Genomic DNA, 21991 nt, shown 5'->3' on the forward strand with positions numbered 1-21991 from the left:
GGCCTCTGGTCTCACTTGCCCAGGGTCTGGCTGCCTGTGTGACAATTGAGGGGGTTCCCCAAGGTGTCCGGGGTGAATCGCTACCCTGTTACAGCATGAGGGAGTCCGGTCTGTGCCCACCAGGGATGTGCTCCCAAAGCTACCAGGGGCAGGTTACACAAGTTCTCTATGCTGGGCTGTGAGCGTGGCAGCGTGTTTCTGCTCCTGGAGTGCTGACGCCAGCTGCGCTAGCAGGGAATGCAGCTCGCCTATTCAGCAGACCATGATGTTGTCATAAGGAAAGACCAAAGGCTCGGTTTGGTGGCGATGGTGCTTGGTCAGGTTTATTGTCAACGAAGTATGGTCCTAGCACTCTGGCCTGGTGGTGACAGGTACACTAATGTGTAGGCCCATGCCAGTGGCACTGGCTCAGTCAGGACACCAGGATCCTGACACAAAGGTGCCCCTCCTATGACTTCTCCTTTTAAACATTGATACAAACAAGGTACGTATCACACTCCAGACGTTGTGTTACCACTGTTCTCCATGTACCTGCTAGTTCAAACAAGACACCCTTCTCCATTATCCTGCCATTCCCTCCTTATCTTACAAGGGGTCAGTGCATTCCTGTGCCAGTCGGGAAGGTGCTGACTTGGTGTTAGCTAACACAACATAAGAACAGCCACACTGGGTCAGACCAAAGATCCATCTAGACCAAGATCGTGTCTTCCGACAGTGGCCAGAGCCAGGTGCTTCAGAGGGAATGAACAGAACAGGGAATCATCAAGTGATCCATCCCTGTTGCTCATTCCCAGCTTCTGGCAAACAGAGGCTAGGGACACCATCCCTGCCCCTCCTGGCTAATAGCCATTGATGGAACTATCCTCCATGAACTTAGCTAGTTCTTTTTGAATCCTGTTATAGTCTTGGCCTTCACAACATCCTCCGGCAACGAGTTCCACAGGTTGACTGTGCATTGTGTGAAGAAATACTTCCTTTTATTCGTTTTAAACCTGCTGCCTATTAATTTCATTTAGTGACCCCTAGTTCTTGTGCTACTAGAAGTAGTAAACAACACTTCCTTATCTACTTTCGCTACACCAGTCATGATTTTATAGACCTCAATCATATCCCCCCTTAGCTGTCTCTTTTCCAAGCTGCAATGCACCAAACGAAAACTCTAATCGACAACCCGACTGGGCAAGTGTCAGGTTTCTGCTCCCTGCGGCATGTCTGGCCAGCTCCAAACCGTGTCCGCACCCAACATGGAAAATGTGCATTGTACTGGTGGCTCAGTCGTCCCTTCCTCTCTGGGTCGGAGGGAGACCACACTGCATCACTACACACATACTTACTCCAGAGATGGAATTGAGAGAATCACAGAACCGCACCTGTGGCGTGATGCAAACTGTCAGAAAAATCACAGATGACTGTCCAATCTATGCCCATCCTGGAGGCAGCCGAGCCCTTCACATGGCTAGCCCCTCTGCTCTGGATAGGATAAGAGCCCTTACGATCCAGCCGTTGCTTTTACTGGTTCACTAATCGCCACACAAAAGAAGAATTCCACCTAGTGTGTTGTTATTCTGGCCAGGCCAGGCCTGCGCTGGTTCACAGCCTTTGTTCACACTGCTAGTTATGCCTAGGGATCCAGCAAGACTACAAGGGCTACTGCAAGCCCCACTCTTTCCATCTGTGGGCTACAATTTACACACCCCACCGCCCAGTCCCTTATCTTCTGCACATGCACAATGGACACCTATTCGCTGCTTCTCTGGAAGCAGCGCACCCCAGTTTACTGGCATCGCTTCAGTTCAACACAAGGCACCTGGATGTGTCTACAGTAAAACCAGATTTCAGTTTATTTAACAGAGCTCGGGTTACAGATTTGAATAAAAGCAAGGAAGAGAGTTTGGAAACATGAGGTTACAGGTAAAAGAAAAACATAAAATGTAACCTAGAGTCTGTACTTGTTAGCGAGTCGCTTTCCTGTCTAAGCAGGCATTTGTCATCCAGTAGTCAGTGTGTCCAGTTCAGAGAGCGGGGATCCACTTTTCAGGGGACGCTCCCCTGGCAGAGAGCCTGCCGTAATGGATAACATCTTGTGCCCTTTCTTCTTCTCCTATACATCCCCTGACTTTCTTCATGATCAGCAGCTCAGCCCTGAGGGTCCCCGTGGCAGTCTCTCTCCTTGGGGTTCTTTTGTCTGTCAATGCTGCGGCCTGGACCCAGTCCAGACTGTACACACAGCTCTGAGCTGGGTCGGAAAGCACTGATTGGGCTCACTCTTGAGTTTGCCAAGACCCATCCCACCACAGGTGATGTGCTTCTGCCCCAGTAGTTGTGGAACTTTACATCTCAGAATATTTCCCATACAAATGTCCTGCAAGACCCATGGCAATCAGCTAGCTTAGCTCAGCAGTGACCACACATGACCCGCCCCCCTTCGGTAAAGCACAGAGAAGCTGGTAAAGCCGGTGGGGTAACATGCCTGTCTGGGCATGCGTGTCATAGCTCATACCTGGCCCTTCTCTGCAGGATGCCCGCAGCTCCCTCCTCCCCTGGGTATCCCAAGCTGCTGCCTAGGCCCTCCTTGGCTGGGCCTACCCTGCTCATCTCACAGCTCTCACTCCCCGGGCGGGAGCACTGCCGAAAGGGCTCAGGACTAGCTCTGGGCTGGGAACCCTGGCTCCTTGGCCTGCCGGTGCACACAGCCCTGGTCACACCTGCCCAGGGACTGCAAACACCAGCTGAGCCTGGAGGGCAGCCACACCATGGACTCGTTTTTCCTCATTTCACCCTTTAAACAAGCAAAAGTTGTCTCCCAGAGCCACAGCTGGCTGCATCCACGCAGGTGAAGGGACCTGCCCCAGAGCTCTGCACAGCTCCTCTCCTGACTGCAGAGTCACTCGTCAGTCCCCCGTCCACAGGCTCAGGGCCAAGCACCCCAGCTGCTGCTGCTGGCCTTGATCCTAGCGTCGCACCCTACACTCCACCTCTGCGCCAGTATTGATACGGCTTGGCCCTCACTGCTATGACAGGGCCCAGGGACTGCAGCCAGAGCTAGCCATGCTCTGCTCCCTGGCCGTCCTGCTCCAGCCGGCTGGTACCGCCGGGCCCCCGGCTGGCTGCATTGGGGTGCTAGGCTCTGAGGGCGTGCCCTTTGCTTTCTTCCAGAGCCCAGTGGACTCCAGAGGGCTCCCTGCACTCAGTGCGCCCCGGGGGAGAGCTGAGGTTTGTGTCAAATGGCCAAAGACTCCCAGTGCAGAGATAAAATACCCCCCCACCCCCCAGGAACCTGCACGAGTGCGCCTTCCCCTCCTAGCAGCTCACCCCCACCCCCATGCAGCCAGCACGTAGGGACCTCAGCGTCAGGCCTGGGGAGCGGGAGTCTGGGGGCAGCTCCGATGGCCAGGGAAGCACCCCAATGCAGCGCACCCAGCTGCAGGCAGGTTTGGGGAGAGCAGCGGGGAGGCCAGCGCGGGGACTTTAGAGAGTGGTAGCAGAGAGTTGGGCACAGCAGCAGGAGGCTTTCGACGAGCAGGGGGGGTTCCAGGCAGTGGCGAGGGAAGAATTAGAGGGTGCAATGCAGCAGGCAGATTAGGGGCAGTGGCAACAGGAGGGCTTGGGGGTGCAGCGGGGGGCACAGCAGGGCTGGAGGGCAAGGTCGGTGCCCTTCCCTATCTGGCTTTCCCCAAACGCCATGCGCTGGTCGAAGAGCGCCTTTTGCAGCTGGATCTCCTTCAGCACCCACAGCACCTCCAGCCCCACGGCACCACCCTTCAGCAGGTTATAGTTCTCTGCAGGGTCAGCCTCCAGGTCAAAGAGCAGTGGGGGCTCGTGGGGCGTCAGGGGCGTCAGCCCATGGCAGTCCGGGTCGGGGGTCGTCCCACTGTGGAAGGCACCTGGGAGACAAATGCAAACAGCAGCTGAAGCCACCTTCACTCAGCCGGGGTCCCCAGGGCTCGGCTGGAACCACAACCAGAACCCTGACAAGGATGCAGGAGCGGGGACCTGCCCATTCCACCCCCATGGAGGTAGCTACCTTGTGTGAAGAAATGGGCCTTGTGCTTCCCGTATCTGACGGCAAAGACGCCAAGCAGCTCGCTGGGGCTGGGCGGGTAATAGAACATCATCTGCCGGGGACTCTGTGCAAGCAACCAGAGGCAGCGTCATGCGGGGCAGTGGCCGAGCCACGTATGGGGAGGAAAGGGCAGTGACTAAGCCATGGCCGGGCCAGCAGCCACGGACGGGGACGGAGACGGGCCGAGCCAGCAGCCACGGACGGGAACGGAGATGGGCCGGGCCAACGGGGACGGGGACGGGCCACGGACGGGGACGGGGACGGGCCACGGACGGGGACGGGGACGGGCCACGGACGGGGACGGGGACGGGCCAGCGGCCACGGACAGGGTCTCAGAGCCCAGGCTCTAGCCCAAGGCTGAATGACGACACTGCAGTTTCAGAGCTCCGCAGCCGAAGCCCCAGGAGCCCGCGCCAGCAGACCAGGGCTCAGACTCGGTGCTGCATTTGTTATTGCAGTGAAGACAGCCGGAGTCACGGACACCCCTGGCCCGCCCCTCTCCCCAGCAGCGTTCGGAGCACCCACGGGCAAGGGCAGCCTGTCAGACACTGGTGCCCCCAACCCCCCATCCTCGCAGCGTGACCGCGGCAGCACTGGCCCAGGGCACTCACCTTCCCACCTCCAAAGAGCACCGGGCTCAGGTCGTAGCCGTCCAACGGGACAGTGGGGAGAGGCACCTTAGCCAGGGCAGCCAGGGTTGGCAGGACATCCAGGGTGCTGGCCATCTCGTGGGTCACGCCTGGCGCCCAGCCACAGGCACAAGGAAAAAGGCTCAGGGGCCATCAGTCCCCTCCCTCACACGAGCGATATCCCCCACCATCCCACGAGCAGGCTGGTACCCTCCTCCCCCCCGTCCAACCGCCTCCCCCAACCCCCAGAGCCCCTCCCTCACCCACTGCCCCCAAGCACCGCCCTGGGGCCTAGAGCAGAAGGGCTGAGGGGGCCTGGGGCGACAGCCTCCTCTGCCCAGAATTTGGGGTGCCAGGCCTACAGACACCACCCAGCCATAGGCACACATTGTTCCCCCTCCACAGGGGTGAGGCCTTTGGATCCTCCGCCCTGCCAGCCCTGCACACTCCCTGGTCATCTCCCCCGCACCCCAAGCAGGAGTGTGGGGAAGGCCCCCCCGAGCTGTAGCTTGTAGCAATGCCAGGCTTACCCGGGGAGATCCGGCCTGGCCAATAAGCCACCGCAGGCTCCCGCATCCCGCCCTCGTACGTTGTTCCCTTTCCGCACTTCAGGAGGCCCGAGCTGCCCCCACGGGCCATTCGCATGGTCTCGGGGCTGCGGGGGTGAGGAGAGCGCCCATCAGCAAGCACACAGGTTAACACTGTCCTGCCACGCTGCCCCTTCCCAGCCAGCTCCCTTGGGCACCACAGCCCCACTGGGTATCTGTAGGGAAGGGCACCACCGGGCTGGCGCAGACCCTTGGCTCTCGGGTCCTACAGGCGGCTCTGGCCGGCAGGACAGGACAGCGGGCGTCCAGAGGGAGCCTGGAGGGATGTTCCAGCACGAGGCTGGGGATGTCCCTCGCCTGGAAAATGGGGGTGTGGGTGGGGCCTTCCCCGCCCTAGTGCTCCCCTCCCCTGCACTGCCCCGAGGGCGTGCAGGGAGCTGTGGGGGTGGGGCAGGCTAGAGGGAGGGGGGAGCACTCTGAGCAGCCCAACAACTTGAAATCAGATCAACGCCATAACTTGCATGTCATTCCAAATGTCCCCCACCCTGAGGGTCCATGTCACCCCCTGCCCCGAGCACCCGATCCCCACCTGCCCCCAACCCCCACAGCACCCCCTGAAACCTCAGCCCTCGAGCACCCCAAATCCCCCTGCCCTGAACACCCCCAAAACCTCCTTGTTCTATCCCTACCTACCCACAACCTCCCCAGCACCTCCCAAATCCCCCTGCCTCATCCCCCCCATATCCCTGAGAGTGCCACTCCCACCCCAGACCACGCTCAGCCCCACAGTCTCCCATCCCTGGCGGGAGGGGGGGCTCCCCAGCTCGCTCACACTCACCCATTGTCCGCGGTGAAGAAGACCAGCGTGTTCCCCTCCAGGCCATGCTCCTGCAGTGCCTGGAGCAGGAGCCCCACTGAGCCGTCAAACTCCATGAGGGCGTCCCCAAAGGGGCCCCGCAGCGACTGGCCCACGTACTCCTGGCTCCCAAACTGGGGGTAGTGGGTGTGCTGGGCAAAGGAGCAGCCAGTGAGAGGGGATCCCTGCAGCAGATGGCAGAGCCGGGACCAGCCACCTCTCCCAGCAGAGCCAGGGGCTGCCAGGCTGGGGAGGAAGCTGGGGGGGGGGCTTTTCCCTTCCTCCGGGAACCAAGCGGGGGCCATCCATCATGCTGTGCTGCAGGAGGGGGGTACAGGTGCCCCCTTGCCCTGCCCCCCAGGATCTCTAGGCCTCCCCACCACCACCCAGCCTCCCCAGCACATCCAAGTGCCCCCAACTACCCTCTATCCTGGCCAAGCCCCAGGTCCCATGCCCACCCGAGGCCGCCCGCCCGGCACCTACATGAGAGGCGTAGTAGAGAAAGAAGGGGCGGTCCCGGCGGGCGCAGTCAGCAATGAAGTCGCGAGAGAACTTGTTGTAGAGCGGCACCAGCTGGGGGAAGGCGAGCGGCTGCTGCAGGATGCTCTGGTTTAGGAGCAGTGGGACGGGCACCACGCCCTGGTCGCATGTCCCAAAGCACTTGGTGTCTGGGGGGAAGCAGGTGAGATTCTGGCAGGGGCCCTGGAGTGAGAGGAGAGACGCTCTGCTCTGTATCCCCGCCTGGTGGACAGCAGGGTACCAGCCCCCCACCCCCCCGAGCTCCAACCCCTGAGACGCAGGCGCCCTCCCTTCCCGCGTCCCAGGACCAGGCCACAGCACAGTGCCCCAAGGACGAGGCTCAACGCCCACCCAATGACCAGTTCATACCCCGCAAATCACTCTGGAGAGTGGCAGCTCTCGCGTCTCCCCGTGGGGCCTGGACCCCATCCTGCCCTATAGGAACCCCTTCCCCACAGCACCCCACAACCCAACCCTTCCCCAGGGGCCTGGACCCCATCCTGCCCTATAGGAACCCCTTCCCCACAGCACCCCACAACCCAACCCTTCCCCAGGGGCCAGGACCCCATTCCCCCCTACAGCAACCCCTTCCCCACAGCACCCCTGTGACAAAGCGGGAATGTTTCCTCTGAACACCGTGGGGGGGGGCCTCCGTTTCTGGCCGACCCTTTGTCTCCTGGCAACTAATGGCCAGGGCCCTTCCCACCCCCCACCCCCCGCAAGGGGATGCTAAAGGTGTGGGAGAACAAAGAGGTCAGGTGAGCTCCTGGCCCGGGAAAGGAACTCAGCAGAGGAGGAGGGGCTGGAGGGGGGTTCAGTTTGGGGCTGGCTGGGGATGGGAAGTGAGGGCAGACCAGGTTGTCTGGCTCGCTGGGCCCCAGAATGGACCTGGCTGAGGGATCCGGCCGAGGAGTCCCGTTCTCTGAACCTACAAGCTCTGGATTAGACCCTGTTCCTGTCATCTAATAAATCTCTGTGTCACTGGCTGGCTGAGAGTCACATCTGACTGCGAAGTGGGGGTGCAGGACCCTGTGGCTTCCCCAGGGCCCCATCTGGGTGGACTCGCTGTGGGAAGCGCACGGAGGGGCACATCCACCTGCCCCCCAGACACTGACCCATCCATCCCTCCCAATCCCACTCACCCAGCCCATGCCCACCTCCAGTCTCTCACCCACCCTGCCCCCATTCACCCAGCCTGTGCCCCCAAAAGACAGAACCAGCCTGCCTCACCCACCCCCAAGACACTGACCCAACCAACCCTCCCAACCCCCATTCACTCAGCACATGCCCCAAGAAACTGACCCAATGTGCCCCTCCCAGCCCCATATCAATCCAGCCCATGCCCCCCTCCAGCCACTGACCCGCCCAGCCCTCCCCATTCACCTGCCCCTAGCCACTGACCCAACAATCCCTCCCAACCCCTGCACCCCGCAGACACAGACACAGCCTGCCTCACTCAGCCTCCACTCCAGAGAGATCCAGACCCAGCATGGCCCAGCCTCCTGCTAGCCCAGCCACGCCTCCAGCACCCCATTCAGCTCCCCGTCTTGCCCCCATGGCCCAGCCTGGATCCCCTCCCAGCCACCATCAGCCTTCTGACCCAGCTCCCTCAGGCACCATCCCAAATCAGCCCCAGCCTCCCATTGCCCCAGGCACAGTACTGATCCCTTCCCGGCCCCTAGACATGCTCCCAGCACTGCCAGGAGACCGGGACACCCCCCAGGCCTGTGCCCCAGGAGGCCAGAGGCTCACCTGGTCGTGGGAGTACGGCACCCCCAGGAAGTGGTCAAAGCCCTGGTGGATGGGCAGGAAGGAGCCATTGGCCCCCAGTCCCAGGTGCCATTTGCCGACCATAGCCGTGGCGTAGCCCCGAGCCTTCAGCACCTCCGCGATGGTGACCTCGGACAGCGGGAGGCCTCCCCGGGAGCCGGGGTAGAACACGCCAGGGTAAACCCCGGAGCGTGTCTGGTACCGACCCGTCAGCAGGGCCGCCCTGGGGATGAGAGGAGCTGAGAAAAGCTGGAGCAGCCGGAGAAGTCCTGTGCCCACGCCCATAGGGGCTGCCAAGCTCCCGGCCCAGTCGAGCCCCTGGAGTGAGGGGGCAAACTTTTTGTCCCAAGGGCCACATCTGGGTGGGGAAATTGCATGCAGGGCCATGAATGTAGGGCTAGGGCAGGGGGTTGGGGTGCGGGAGGGGGTGCAGTGTGCAGGAAGAGGCTCAGAGCAAGGGGTTGGGGCACAAGAGGGGGTTCAGAGTGCGGGAGGGGGCTCAGGGCAGGGGGTTGGGGGCGAGGGGCTCAAGGTAGGGGTTTGGGGTGCAGGGTGAAGGAGGGATTTGGGGTGTAGGCATGGGGTGTGGCAGGTGGCTCAGGGCAGGGGTGCGGAGTGAAGGAGGGATTTGGGGTGCAGGCTCCGGCACGGTGCCAATTACCTTGAGCAGCTCCAGAGTGGCAGCGGGGCTAAGGCAGACTCCCTGCCAGCCCTGGCCCCGTGCCACTCCTGGAAGGAGCCAGCACCATGTCCCTGCAGCCCCAGGGCGGGGTGGGAGGGAGAGCAGAGGGCTCCCCGTGCTGCCCTCACCCGCGGGTACCTCCTCTGAAGCTCCCATTGGCCGTGGTTCCCCGTTCCCGGCCAATAGGAGCTGCAGGGGGCAATCCCACAGGCTGGATCCAAAGCCCTGACTGGCTGGAGTTTACCCACCCCTGCCCTGTAGTTTACCCACCCCTGCCCTGGAGGGAGGTGTTTTGTTCAATGGTACCAACACCTCACGGCAAGGGAAGGCCAGTCAGCCTCACGTCAGTCCCTAGAAAAATCATGGAGCAGGTCCTCAAGGAATCCATTCTGAAGCACTTAGAGGAGAGGAAAGTGATCAGGAACAGTCAGCATGGAGTCACCAAGGGCAAGTCATGCCTGACTAACCTAATTGCCTTCTATGAGGAGATAACTGGCTCTGTGGATGAGGGGAAAGCAGTGGATGTGTTATTCCTTGACTTTAGCAAAGCTTTTGATACAGTCTCCCACAGTATTCTTGCCAGCAAGTTAAAGAAGTATGGGCTGGATGAATGGACGGTAAGGTGGATAGAAAACTGGCTAGATGGTCGGGCTCAATGGGTAGTGATCAATGGCTCCATGTCTAGTTGGCAGCCAGTATCAAGCGGAGTGCCCCAAGGGTCGGTCCTGGGGCCAGTTTTGTTCAATATCTTCATTAATGATCTGGAGGATGGCATGGACTGCACCCTCAGCGAGTTTGCAGATGACACTAAACTGGGAGGAGTGGTAGATACGCTGGAGGGTAGGGATAGGATACAGAGGGACCTAGACAAATTAGAGGATTAGGCTAAAAGAAACCTGATGAGGTTCAACAAAGACAAGTGCAGAGTCCTGCACTTAGGACAGAAGAATCCCATGCACTGCTACAGGCTGGGGACCAAGTGGCTTGGCAGCAGGTCTGCAGAAAAGGACCTAGGGGTTACAGTGGATGAGAAGCTGGATATGAGTCAACAGTGTGCCCTTGTTGCCAAGAAGGCTAATGGCATTTTGGGTTGTATAAGTAGGGGCATTGCCAGCAGATCGAGGGATGTGATCATTCCCCTCTATTCGACATTGGTGAGGCCTCATCTGGAGTACTGTGTCCAGTTTTGGGCCCCACACTACAAAAAGGATGTGGAAAAATTGGAAAAAGTCCAGCGCAGGGCAACAAAAATGATTAGGGGGCTGGAACACATGACTTATGAGGAGAGGCTGAGGGAACTGGGATTGTTTAGTCTGCAGAAATGAAGGGGGATTTGAGAGCTGCTTTCAAGTACCTGAAAGGGGGCTGCAAAGAGGATGGATCTAGACTGTTCTCAGTGGTAGCAGATGACAGAACAAGGAGTCAGAGTAGCAGCCGTGTTAGTCTGTATCCGCAAAAAGAACAGGAGCACTTGTGGCACCTTAGAGACTAACAAATTTATTTGAGCATAAACTTTCATGGGCTACAGCCCACTTCTTCAGATGCATGGAATGAAACATATATTGAGGAGACATATATACACATACAGAGATCATGAAAAGGTGCTCTCTGTACGTGTATATATATCTCCTCAATATATGTTCCATTCCATGCATTTGAAGAAGTGGGCTGTAGCCCACGAAAGCTTATGCTCAAATAAATTTGTTAGTCTCTAAGGTGCCACAAGTGCTCCTGTTCTTTCTGAGAACAAGGGGTAATGGTCTCAAGTTGCAGTGGGGGAGGTTTAGGTTGGATATTAGGAAACACTATTTCACTAGGAGGGTGGTGAAGCACTGGAATGGGTTACCTAGGGAGGTGGTGGACTCTCCTTCCTTAGAGGTTTTTAAGGTCAGGCTTGACAAAGCCCTGGCTGGATGATTTAGTTGGGAATTGGTCCTGCTTTGAGCAGGGGGTTGGACTAGATACCTCCTGAGGTCCCTTCCAACTCTGATATTCTATGACTTGTTATCTATGGTTCTGAACTACTAGGTATGCTCGACCAAAAGCTTATCGTCTGCTTCCAGCCAGACATTTGTTTTTACCATCATTGACCTAAAAGCCTTTTTCTTGCCACTTCTGTGAAGTCTCCAATCCCCTTTGTGCCACTTCACCTGTCCTCGTGTGACAGCCAGGCCATCCACATCACCAAAGAGTTGGTGCAGACCACTGAGTCAGCCACTCGTTCTGCAATCGTACCACATTACCCGTGGCCATGTTAGAGTCCCAGGGATCACGTCTCTCCCTGCCTTAGGCCAGCACTGATGTCACTGGGGATGGTATTGAATCCGCTGCTGAATGGCAAATACACAACTGGACCATCCTTACCAGGGATTACAAACAGCTGCGCTGCAGCCCACAGGCCATCCCAGGATATGCGACTACGTGCCGCCTGCTCCCCCACAGGACTATTCCCACCTTAATATATCTTCCCTGCACTGCCTTTCCAGCTCCAGCCCGGCTTCCTGCAGCCTGCTCCTGAGCCCTCACCCTGCCAGCTCCATACTGTCATTCCTCAGAGGATGCACGCACCATCTCTCCCTCTGCACCAGTGCTACAAATTCCCCGCCGGCTCCACACCACCGTGCACCACACACAGCACATCCCATTTCTCCCTCTCCACTGTCGCCACAAACTCCCCGCCAGTTCCACACCGCCATGCACCACATGCTGCGCACGTCCCATCTCTCCCTCTGCACTGTCGCCACAAACTCCCCGCCAGCTCCACACCGCCGTGCACCACATGCTGCGCACGCCCCATTTCTACCTCTGCACCAGTGCTGCAAACTCCCCGCCAGCTCCACACCGCCGTGCACCACATGCTGCGCACGCCCCATTTCTACCTCTGCACTGTCGCCACAAACTCCCCGCCAGCTCCACACCACCGTGCACCACAGGCTGCGCACGACCCATCTCTCCCTCTGCACCAGTGCTGCAAACTCCCTGTCAGCTCCACACCACCGTGCACCACACACAGCACATCCCATTTCTCCCTCTCCACTGTTACCACAAACTCCCCGCCAGCTCCACACCACCGTGCACCACAGGCTGCGCACGACCCATCTCTCCCTCTGCACCAGTGCTGCAAACTCCTCACAGACGTGCCCCACACACTGCACATGTCCCATCTCTCCCTCTCCACTCTTGCCACAAACTCTCTGCTGGCTCCACACCACCGTGCACCACATGCTGTGCACGCCCCATCTCTCCCTCTGCACCGGCTCCACACCGCCATGCACCACATGCTGCGCACGCCCCATCTCTCCCTCTGCACTGGCGCTGGAAACTCTCACCATCAAACAGTTTAGGCCCCTCTCTAGGTCATCTCGCCATAGCTCAGAAGGTTCCAGGCTTCACACAATGCTGGGAAAGCAAAACCCAAGACAGCGTTGTGACGTTCGGTACCTTGTGGGAACACCCTACACCCCCATGTTCATCTCTATAAAATGACTGTGTGGTATCCAATGCAAAGTTTGTCCTGTCGGGTGTCTTTGGAAGGCTCATGATGCACTGAGCTGTGTTATTATAGTGATGTTATAGTAATCATTACAGTAATGTGATAGTAATGTTATAGGTCAGGGGTCGGCAACCTTTCAGAAGTGGTGTGCCAAGTCTTCATTCATTCACTCTAATTTAAGGTTTCGCGTGCCAGTAATCATTTTAATGTTTTTAGAAGGTCTGTTTCTATAAGTCTAATATATAATTAACTATTGATGTATGTAAAGTAAATAAGGTTTTTAAAATGTTTAAGAAACTTCATTTTAAAATTAAATTAAAATGCAGAGCCCCCTGGACCAGTGGCCAGAACCTGGGCAGCGTGAGTGCCATTGAAAATCAGCTTGCATGCCACCTTCGGTATGCGTGCCATACGTTGTCTACCCCTGTTATAGGTTATAATTTCACATATATAGTTATGAGGCTGAAAATGTATCCTCATGGCTTAAAATAAGCCCAGACAAAAACTCTCTAAGAGCAGAGAGGCAGCTCACACCTCATCAAGGCCTGTATGGAACAAACCCAGCCCAGCCTCACAGGAACAAAAGATGCTGGCCTAGGCAGCAACAAAGGATCTGCTGGACTCTTGAGTGAGTCACCCACCCCCCTTCCTTTGGGCTGTTCAGGACTGCGATGAGGTAATGCTCACCTGACTCTGAAGCAGCATGGGAAGAAGAGGGCAGGAGGGATAGCTCAGTGGTTTGAGCATTGGCCTGCTAAACCCAGGGTTGCGAGTTCAATCCTTGAGGGGGCCATTTAGGGAACTGGGGTAAAAATCTGTCTGGGGATTGGCCCTGCTTTGAGCAGGGGGTTGGACTAGATGACCTCCTGAGGTTCTTTACAACCCTCATCTTCTAGGATTCTATGAAAGGACATGATAAAAGGGAGAGACATTTGACATGCTCTTCCTTCTCCATCTACAGACACTACCCCCAAGCGACTGAAGTGCTGATCAAAAGGGGAGAGCCTGGCTGAAGGGCAGCCAGCCAGCCTGTGGTGAGAAGCATCTCAGATTGTAAGGGCAGTGAAAGTGTTAAGATCAGCTTAGAATGCATTTTGCTTTTGTTTCATTTGACCAAATACAACTTGTTATGCTTAGATTTTAAGTGATTATAAGTCAAGCTTTCAGTTAATAAATGTGTTTGTTTGTTCTACCTGAAGCAGTGTGTTTGGTTTGAAGCGTGTCAGAGACTCTCCTTGGGATAACAAGCCTGGTACATATCAATTTCTTTGTTAAATTGATGAACTCATATAAGCTTGCAGCATCCAGCAGCCATAACTGGACACTGCAAGACGGAGGTTCCTAGGGTTGTGTCTGGGACTGGAGATATTGGCTAGTGTCATTTGGTTGCACAATCCAAGGAGCAGCGGACACGGCAGAGGCTGTGTGTGAACAGCCCAGGAGTGGGGGTTCTCACAGCAGAGCAGGGTCAGGCTGGCTCCCAGAGTCAAGGATTGGGGTAACCTAGCAGATCACCAGTCCAGACAGCACCAGAAGGGAACATCACAAGCATCTTCTCCTCACCTTTTCCGGCAGCCAGGGGGAAAGTGCCCTAAAAACACCAAGCCCAGACCCCAGAAGCTCTAGTTCCCGCTCTTCCCCAGATGGATGTGAACATTTCTGTCCCTTTGTGCAAGCCAACATGCCATACTCTGGGGTAACTCATTCCCCCCTTGGCATGTCAGCCGACACCAGCAGATCTCCCAGCACTTTACAAAGGAGGTGGGAGCTCCATGTGAGACAGGGAAGCTGAATCACGGAGCGGGGAAGGGACTTGCCCGAGGTCACCCAGCAGGCCAGTTGCAGAGCCAGGACTGGAACCCAGCTCTCCTGCACCCTACTAGGGCCACCCTTCACAAGGTCCCTTCAGACTGAGCTGGGCTAGACTCCGCATCGCTCATGCAGCACAGTCACAAGGCTCAGCCATGTGGCCACACTGTCTGTCAAGAGCAAATTAGGTGCTAATGCAACCTACGCTAGCGCCCTGCAGCTCAGTCACCCACTACAGAGAGCGATTCGTGACACTGCTACTTTGCTGGGGGGGCTGGCTTGCTCCCTAGCACTCCAGGTCTTCCAGCCAAAGCTTGCAGGTCCATTTCCCAATTCATGCCCCAATAACCCAAATGGGGTGTCATTCCCTTGGGTTGCGCTGCTTGTAACCACTCGATCCTGCTCTGCTCCTGGAATGAACACAATTAATCCTGAGACCTGATGCTCTGCTATGGCCTGCCATTCTCGTGTAACCCGCTGGCAGTGTGTGTGGTGTCTCCTGCAGGGGCTGACCCCCGCTGAGAGTAAGAGCCTGGTGTCCCACCTCACAGGAGGAAGAAGTCTGCACTGTAAATCGGAAGACTATGAACTCAGGCGTGGCAAAAAATACATACGTTGGTATGCAAGTTAGCGCCAGCACCCTGGGTGCGTAGACACTGCTGAACCGTGTCCTTAGAAGGGAATTTGGGTCTTAGTGCGTCAGTAAAACAAGTATTAGCACATTATTAGATGTGGTTAACGGGAGCTACCCCTTTAAGAGCAGGCTGGGGCAGACAGAGACACTATGTGCAGAAAGAGAACACACTGCCTGGACAAGCTTCAGATTGTAACACTTTTCCTTCCCCCAAAACAGCCTCATTCCCCCAGGTGTGAGATTTGCACCACTGGGGCCTGGCTGCCTTGGGCTTTGCTCAGGAGCTACAGAGACTCCCAGCTGGAGCGCACCAGCCTCAATCCAGCCCCGCAGGAATTCACAGTGGCTCCCATCTAAGGGGTGTAGGTGGGAAGTGAGCTGGAGTCCTGACTCCCACATCTCTCTCACACACACCCACCCCATTCCTTGCACTGCACCGTGAAGTCTTCAGGCAGGGACTGTCTGCCTCTGTACCGTGCCTGGCACAAGGGAGCCCCGATCCCAGCCGGGTCCTCAAGTGAGAACTCCTGCAGTAAGCTCCATAGCTGCCGCACCCTACAATTCTACCTGTCGCACACACGATGGGGGAGAAGGTGAGACGATTTAACCTTTTAAACAATTTCACAATCTCAGGGCTAGCTGCAGGGCCGTTCGGTCGCACAGCTGCTGCCACCAGCACGGATGTGCAGCTGTCGGCTCACCCTGATCCTGTCTCTGTCCCTGCTGGCAGCAAAATCACCCACAGACATTACTACCAGGCCATTTATCCCCCTCCCGCAGTTCAGTAGGGAGGACATTAGACAGCCCCCTGTGGCCCCCATTCAATTCTCTGCTGCTTCTCAGTGCCCTGCCTTCAGAGACCACCAGCCAGTTTCCTGCTCTGCCCTGGGAGAGGCTGCAGACTGGGACGACGCTGGACCTACCGCGAGGGGCTGCAGAGTGGGCAGCTGGCATAGAAGTCGGTGAATCTCAGGCCCCTGGCTGCCATCTTGTCCAGGTTTGGCGTGGCTGAGGTGGGGTGCCCATAGCTTCCCAAATCTCCAAACCCCAGGTCATCCGCAAAGATTAACAGGATGTTGGGAGGATTTGTGGCTGCAGAGAGCAAGACCAGTGGGCCCAGGGGACAGAGGAGCCAGATACACGCCCACCTCATGTCCCCAGAGGCCCCCCGAGCATGGACAGGAGTCTCTCAGCAGACCCTCCTCTGGCCATCCAGATATCCCCCGCTGCCCACTGGCCCGGGCAGGGCCTCTCCACCCACGACCTGCCAGAGAAAACAGAGCTTAGCCCACAGTAATGGCTGCACTACATTAGCTAACTGCTTCTAGCAGCCAAGCCCAGGGTGTTCCGGGAGAGAGAGGCGCCAGGGCTCTCCAGCCCCCTTTCTGCAGAGCAGGCAGCAGCAGAGCCGGGCCCCCTGCCCCACAGGCTGCCAGGAAGGGCTATGGAGGCTCCCCGAGCGGGGGGCACATCCAGGGCAAAGCAGGCGGGGGACTCTGGCCTGCACACTGGAGCAGAAGGAAGGGGGCGGTTTGAATCGGTCTCACTCCTTCCCCGGGAGCTTCAAGGTGCAGGCCGGACCCCCCGCGCCTTTCCCTGGATCTCGCTCCCGACCCCTCCCGGCAGCCTGCAGAGCGGCCCCCTCCGAGCCAGGCTGTGGGGCAGGGCCCCGGCCCCGCTGCCGCCGGCTCTGCGGAATAAGGGGCGGGGGAGCCCCTGCTCCTGGGCTCGTGGCTGGGGCCGCAAAGCCCCGGACCGGTGCGGGTCGGGCAGGGCGGGGGGCACTGACTCGGGGCGCCCAGCGTCAGCGGCGCGGCCCGCCCTGCCCTGGGCCCGGTCGGAGCCACCGGACCGGGCAGAGGAGAGGGACCGGACCGGGCAGAGGAGCCGGTCGGAGCCACCGGACCGGGCAGAGGAGAGGGACCGGACCGGGCAGAGGAGCCGGTCGGAGCCACCGGACCGGGCAGAGGAGAGGGACCGGACCGGACCGGCAGAGGAGCCGGTCGGAGCCACCGGACCGGGCAGAGGAGAGGGGAGGGGAGGGGCCGGGCCGGGCAGAGGAGAGGGGAGGGGCGGGGCGGGGCCGGGCCGGGCCGGGCCGCCCTTACCGAGACTGGGCTCCTCGCAGGCTCTCCCCGGGCGGACACTTCTCCGCGCCCAGCCTGGAGTCACGTGAGCCGCGCTCAGCTGGGCCGGTCACGTGTGCCCGAGGCATTCTGGGAACTGTAGTCCCCAGGGCCGGGCTCCCTTAAAGGGGCCGCGCGTCCGAGGGGCGGGGGCTGCGCGGGGAGGGGCGGGGTCCCTGGGATCTAAGGAGGGGGGGCACGGCCTGGGATGGGGCACGGAGCCTGGGGGCATCGCCCCACCAAGCAGACTCACACATCACACGTGTACTCTTGAAACACACGTGTGCATTGCAACATGCGACTGGCAGACATGGCCCCGCCAAGGCCGGCTGCAGATTGGCCATTTGCCATCGTGTGCAGCATCCGGACTCCAGGGCCCGTGACCCCTGCGCAGAACGCACTGGCCAGCACTGGCCCGGGGCACAGCAGGCGAGATTTCCCTGGGGGCTGGGCCCTGGATTCGCCACCCAGGCCATGGTGACTGCACAGTGCTGTACAGTGCAGCACTCCAGCCACCCCGTGCAGACCCTGCCAGCCCACTGGGTACCTGCCAGAGCATGCCAGTGCCAGCCCACCAGAGCATGCCAGTGCCAGCCCACCAGAGCATGCCACCCATGCAGACCCTGCCAGCCCACTGGGTACCTGCCAGAGCATGCCAGTGCCAGCCCACCAGAGCATGCCAATGCCAGGACACCAGAGCATGCCACCCATGCAGACCCTGCCAGCACGCTGGGTACCTGCCAGAGCATGCCTGTGCCAGGACACCAGAGCATGCCAACAGGGCCTGCACAGGGCACTGTGAGCACAACACCCTGCAGCTTGTGCTCCTCCAGGCACCCACTTGGCCCCTAAAGCCCAGGTAGGGCTGGGCGCAAGGAAGAGGGGCTGTTGTAATCATTAGGCCAGTATCGTGATCTAAACTGTGAAGAGGAAGTGAAAGTTCAGACAGAGTCACAATAACCTAGAGCGACCCAGGGAGACAGAAAGGTGGAAGGAGACCAAACAAAAAGGGCGACTGACATAACTCCAGGACTGTGTTAAGATCATGCCTGGTAGACAAGAGACATGTGGGACCAGAAATCGGTGAACCAAAATTGCTGTGTCAGATATTCGTCCTAACTGGTGGACAACATGTTACCGAAATATCGGGTCCGTCTAGCTGAGAGCCAATAACAACCTGACAGGGATAAGGAAAGATTGCTTTATTCTGCAGAAAACAGGAGAGTTCTGTACTCAGGTACAAAGAACTCTGCTTCATACAAATTTCACAAACTTTTTATACACTTTCAGACAAAGACCATGCCGTGTTAACACTTCATTGGTGGTTTCCAGACCCCGTGAAACTGTTATCTGGTCAGTGAAAACCGGCTTGGAGCTAGTTCCTTCTGCTTCAAGGCAGAGGAGGAAAGACAGTTCAAAAGTTCAGGTTACTGTGTACGTGAGGCTTCTGTTTCCCTCTACTGGCTGTCTGCTAGTTGTTAAGGGGGGTCACCAGTAACTTTCACAACATCATGGGGGACAGGCTATTTGGCCAGCCTGTCACTCCCTTTTGGTGTCCTCAGAAAGAGCCTCTGGGCGGAAAGCTGGCTACCGCAATGCTGACTGAAAGACAAACGAAGGGGCAGGAGGGAGCTTCACCATCACGGCTGCAACTCCAACCTTCTCCTGGGACCCTGCGTTCTACTGTGACAACACAGTCCCTTCTTCGTCCTGATCCTGAGAGGTGACCTGACCAGGCCAGGCCAGAGACAGGGATCACAATGACATCTTGTGACAGAGGGGGAATTCTCTGTAATATTTTGTATGAATACTGTGTGTGCCTCAGTTTCCCCTATGTGCTGCATGGTTTACTGGCAGTGCGGTAGGGGAAGGTTGCAGAGTTCCAGGTGTGACTGATGCCTGGCCATCTGGGGCCTGGGGCCCATGTCCATGGACAGTCCAAGAGGACAATGGCCACTCCAATTGCCTGGACATTTGGTACCTAGCAACTAGTGACCCTGGAGGGCCGCCCCCTCTGCAGGAAGCCAGCTGTGTTTGCCCAGGAACAAGAACAAGGACTGAGGAGGGGCCCGCTGGGGGGTTGTTAAGTTTGGGCTACTGGAAGCTGGAGTCTCCTGAACCGGGACAGAAAAGGGGTCAGAGGGCTCTGGGCTGCCCAAGATGGACCAGGCTGTAACTTTCTGTTCTCTGTGCTAAGCAAGGACCGTCTATGCCGTGTTCCAGACGTCTAACAAACCCGAGTGCTTTTAGCTCGCTGGCTGAGAGTCGCAGCAGGTGCTGGAAGTGGGTGCATGGCTCCCTTTGGGTGTACAAGTCTCTCTCCGGTGCCCAGCTCAGGAGGACTTGCTGCAGGGAGCTCACAACATGAAGGAGGGGTGCCGAAGGCTCCAAGGGTGGCCCAAAGAGGCGGTGAAGCCAAGTGGCTTGCCCTAGCGACGGAGCAAGACCTAAGGGGGCTGGCATACTGAAGGGGGCTCCAGGGCCGGCTCCAGGGTTTTTGCCGCCCCAAGCAGCACAAAACAAAAAAAGAAGAAGCCGCGATCACAATCTGCAGCTCTACCGCCACCGCTTCAGTCTTCGGCGGCAATTTGGCGGTTGGTCCTTGACTCCGAGAGGGACCGAGGGACCCGCCGCCGAATTTCCGCCGAAGACCCGGACGTGCCGCCCCTTCAACTTGGCCACCCCAAGCACCTGCTTGCTGGGCAGGTGCCTGGAGCTGGCCATGGGGGTCTCCCATGGACTGTTCCAGAGCTGCTCCAGAGCACTGGGCCTTTGGCTCCATGACACACCTCCACCAGCTCTGGTTAAATCCCCGTCATCACCTGGGATAGGACTCTTTGTCCTCCTTCACATGTGTCCTTTTCTTTCCTCTCTCTCTCCTGTTACCTTCTGTCTAATCAGACTCTGGCTCAGCCAGCCAGGACTATCTATTTTGCAACACGGTGACCAGAATAGCAGTTCAAAGCAGTGCCCCAAACAGCCCGATGCTTGTACAAGTTTGCCAGGTCTCAGACTGGCTCATAAAACCATGTGCTGGCCTGGGTTTAGCAGTGAGCTTACAAATGAGACTCGTCACAGCTAAAGGCAGAAGCCACATTTCCAGTCTTTGCTGCTTCCCCCTTGTCTGTACCTTGTTTGCCTTCAGGAAATGAGACCGGATTTTAACAGCAGCCCTAGCCCATCTCAACTCACTTCTTCTTTTCTCCCCAGGCGGCCAGTGCTTATCATGGAAGAGACTGTCAGACGTGGGGGGTTTCCTGGAAAGACTCTCTCCAGCTAATGGTAACCAGAACAAGAAAGATTGTTAAAATAAACCCTCACTTGCGTGCGCCCAGTTGCCCACGTGACCCAGATTGCAGTCGATGACCTGTCCTCTTCATCGTTCACCACCCTCCGAGTCTTTGGCTCAGTTGTAAACTTTATCAGTGATGATTTTATGTTTTCTTCCAGGTCTCTGGGAATACAGGGCGACTCCAGTTGTGTGGCAGGTTTCACTTCACTTTCATAGAACACTATAAGCAGCTGCTTCAGGGATGTTCAGCCAAGTCCCCGGGGCGAGCTTGTGGGTTAAATGTCCTCTGCCTGGTGCCACAGGCTTTGGGCTAATTCCCAGCTGGATTCATTCCCAGTGAGGCACCTGCTCCGCCAAGCCACGGGCACATGCCAGGGAGCTGTGGGAGGAGAAGGGGGGAGACAAAGCAGAGAGTTGTCATTCCAGCACTGCAGACGGAGCAGCCACAACCTCTGCGTGCCTAGCTGCATGTGTCAGGCTGGTTTGGATCCCTCACCTCCGGCCAGGGTGGGCTGCTTATGCCAGCTTAACTTGCTCTGCTACTCATGGCTTGTGCTACTCAGAGTCAGTGGATCTGAAATTAGCCAAGCTGCACGCTGGGTCTGTTGCTCTTTACGCAGCAAATATAAGTGGAAGAAATGACACGGGTGTTGAGTCTGAACTTTTCATGAGTTTAAACTTAATCCAGACTTGATGTCTCTATCTGAAACTTTTAATCAAAGCTCTGACCTGCGAACTACTCCTGACACCTCCCCGCTCCCAATGAGTAGCCATCTCCTCCTTTGTCTTTTCTAATTTACATTTTAACCTGTTTTATCCTGTAGAATCTTGATAGATTATGCATGACCATTAAGATCTGTTAATCACTTTGTTTACTTCTGTGTATAAACATTGATGCTCACCCCTAATAAACTTGCCACACTTACTCCGAAGCTCTGCTTTTAAGCTAAGGATGGTGTGAGCCCGTTGATCAACGAATTGTTGTCTGGTCTCTGACAGATTTCTGAGCCCTATACCAACTCCGCACAAACTCGGGTGCTGGAGAGGTGAGTAGGACTTGCTTTTTACCTAACACGGGCACAGTGGGCTCAAATCACCCTGTCTGCCTAACCATGGACACCATGCCTCTCTGCAGGGGTTGGAACAGAGAAGACAGAGAGCAGCACTAGAGTGCTCACAAACTACTTCAAGGGATACTGGCCAATTCTTATAGACTACGGAGAGAGGCTGGACTGGGAGCAAGGGGACCTGTTGGGAGAGTTCAGATCTGACGCCCCAAGGGCTGGTCAGAATCCAGGGGGTCCAGCACCCGCCCCCCACCCCCAGGGGGTCCAGCACCCACGTTCCTCAGAGTCCCCACATAAAGGTCCCCGTGAGCTGTGACCAGAACCCCTGCCCTTCTCAGAAAGCACCCTCCAGGCCCGCTTCTCCGAACCATCCCAGCAACAGCTGGTCCAACTTTGTTCTCTCGCTTTCTTCTACAAAAAGTGGCTCTTTGAGTCAACAGAAAATTTCTTGCATAAATGTACTTTAATGTTGGGATGGGGGTGTGATAAATTAAGGGAGGGGG

At 57.4% G+C, this 21991-nt stretch overlaps 1 protein-coding gene across 2 annotated transcripts; it reads right to left on the reverse strand.

Annotated features, from left to right (window-relative positions):
- Positions 1-1812: 1812 nt before the first annotated feature.
- On the reverse strand, positions 1813-17216 carry ARSA (arylsulfatase A). Of its 2 annotated transcripts, none has more exons than XM_045028333.1 (9): positions 17112-17216; positions 15927-16267; positions 8368-8608; positions 6580-6798; positions 6079-6248; positions 5223-5347; positions 4675-4802; positions 4025-4127; positions 1813-3884 (listed from the first exon to the last, which is right to left on the reverse strand). In XM_045028333.1, exons 2-9 carry the CDS (start codon positions 16154-16156, stop codon positions 3580-3582), a joined length of 1521 nt encoding a protein of 506 aa, XP_044884268.1. In that variant the 5' UTR covers positions 16157-16267; positions 17112-17216; the 3' UTR covers positions 1813-3579. The 2 variants fall into 2 exon arrangements, with proteins under 2 accessions (XP_044884268.1, XP_044884276.1); XM_045028341.1 differs by having other exon boundaries at positions 15927-16095; positions 17112-17175.
- Between the last annotated feature and the right edge of the window lie 4775 nt (positions 17217-21991).

This window comes from Mauremys mutica, chromosome 1, assembly GCF_020497125.1.
Source record: "Mauremys mutica isolate MM-2020 ecotype Southern chromosome 1, ASM2049712v1, whole genome shotgun sequence".
NCBI classification, from domain to species: domain Eukaryota; kingdom Metazoa; phylum Chordata; order Testudines; family Geoemydidae; genus Mauremys; species Mauremys mutica.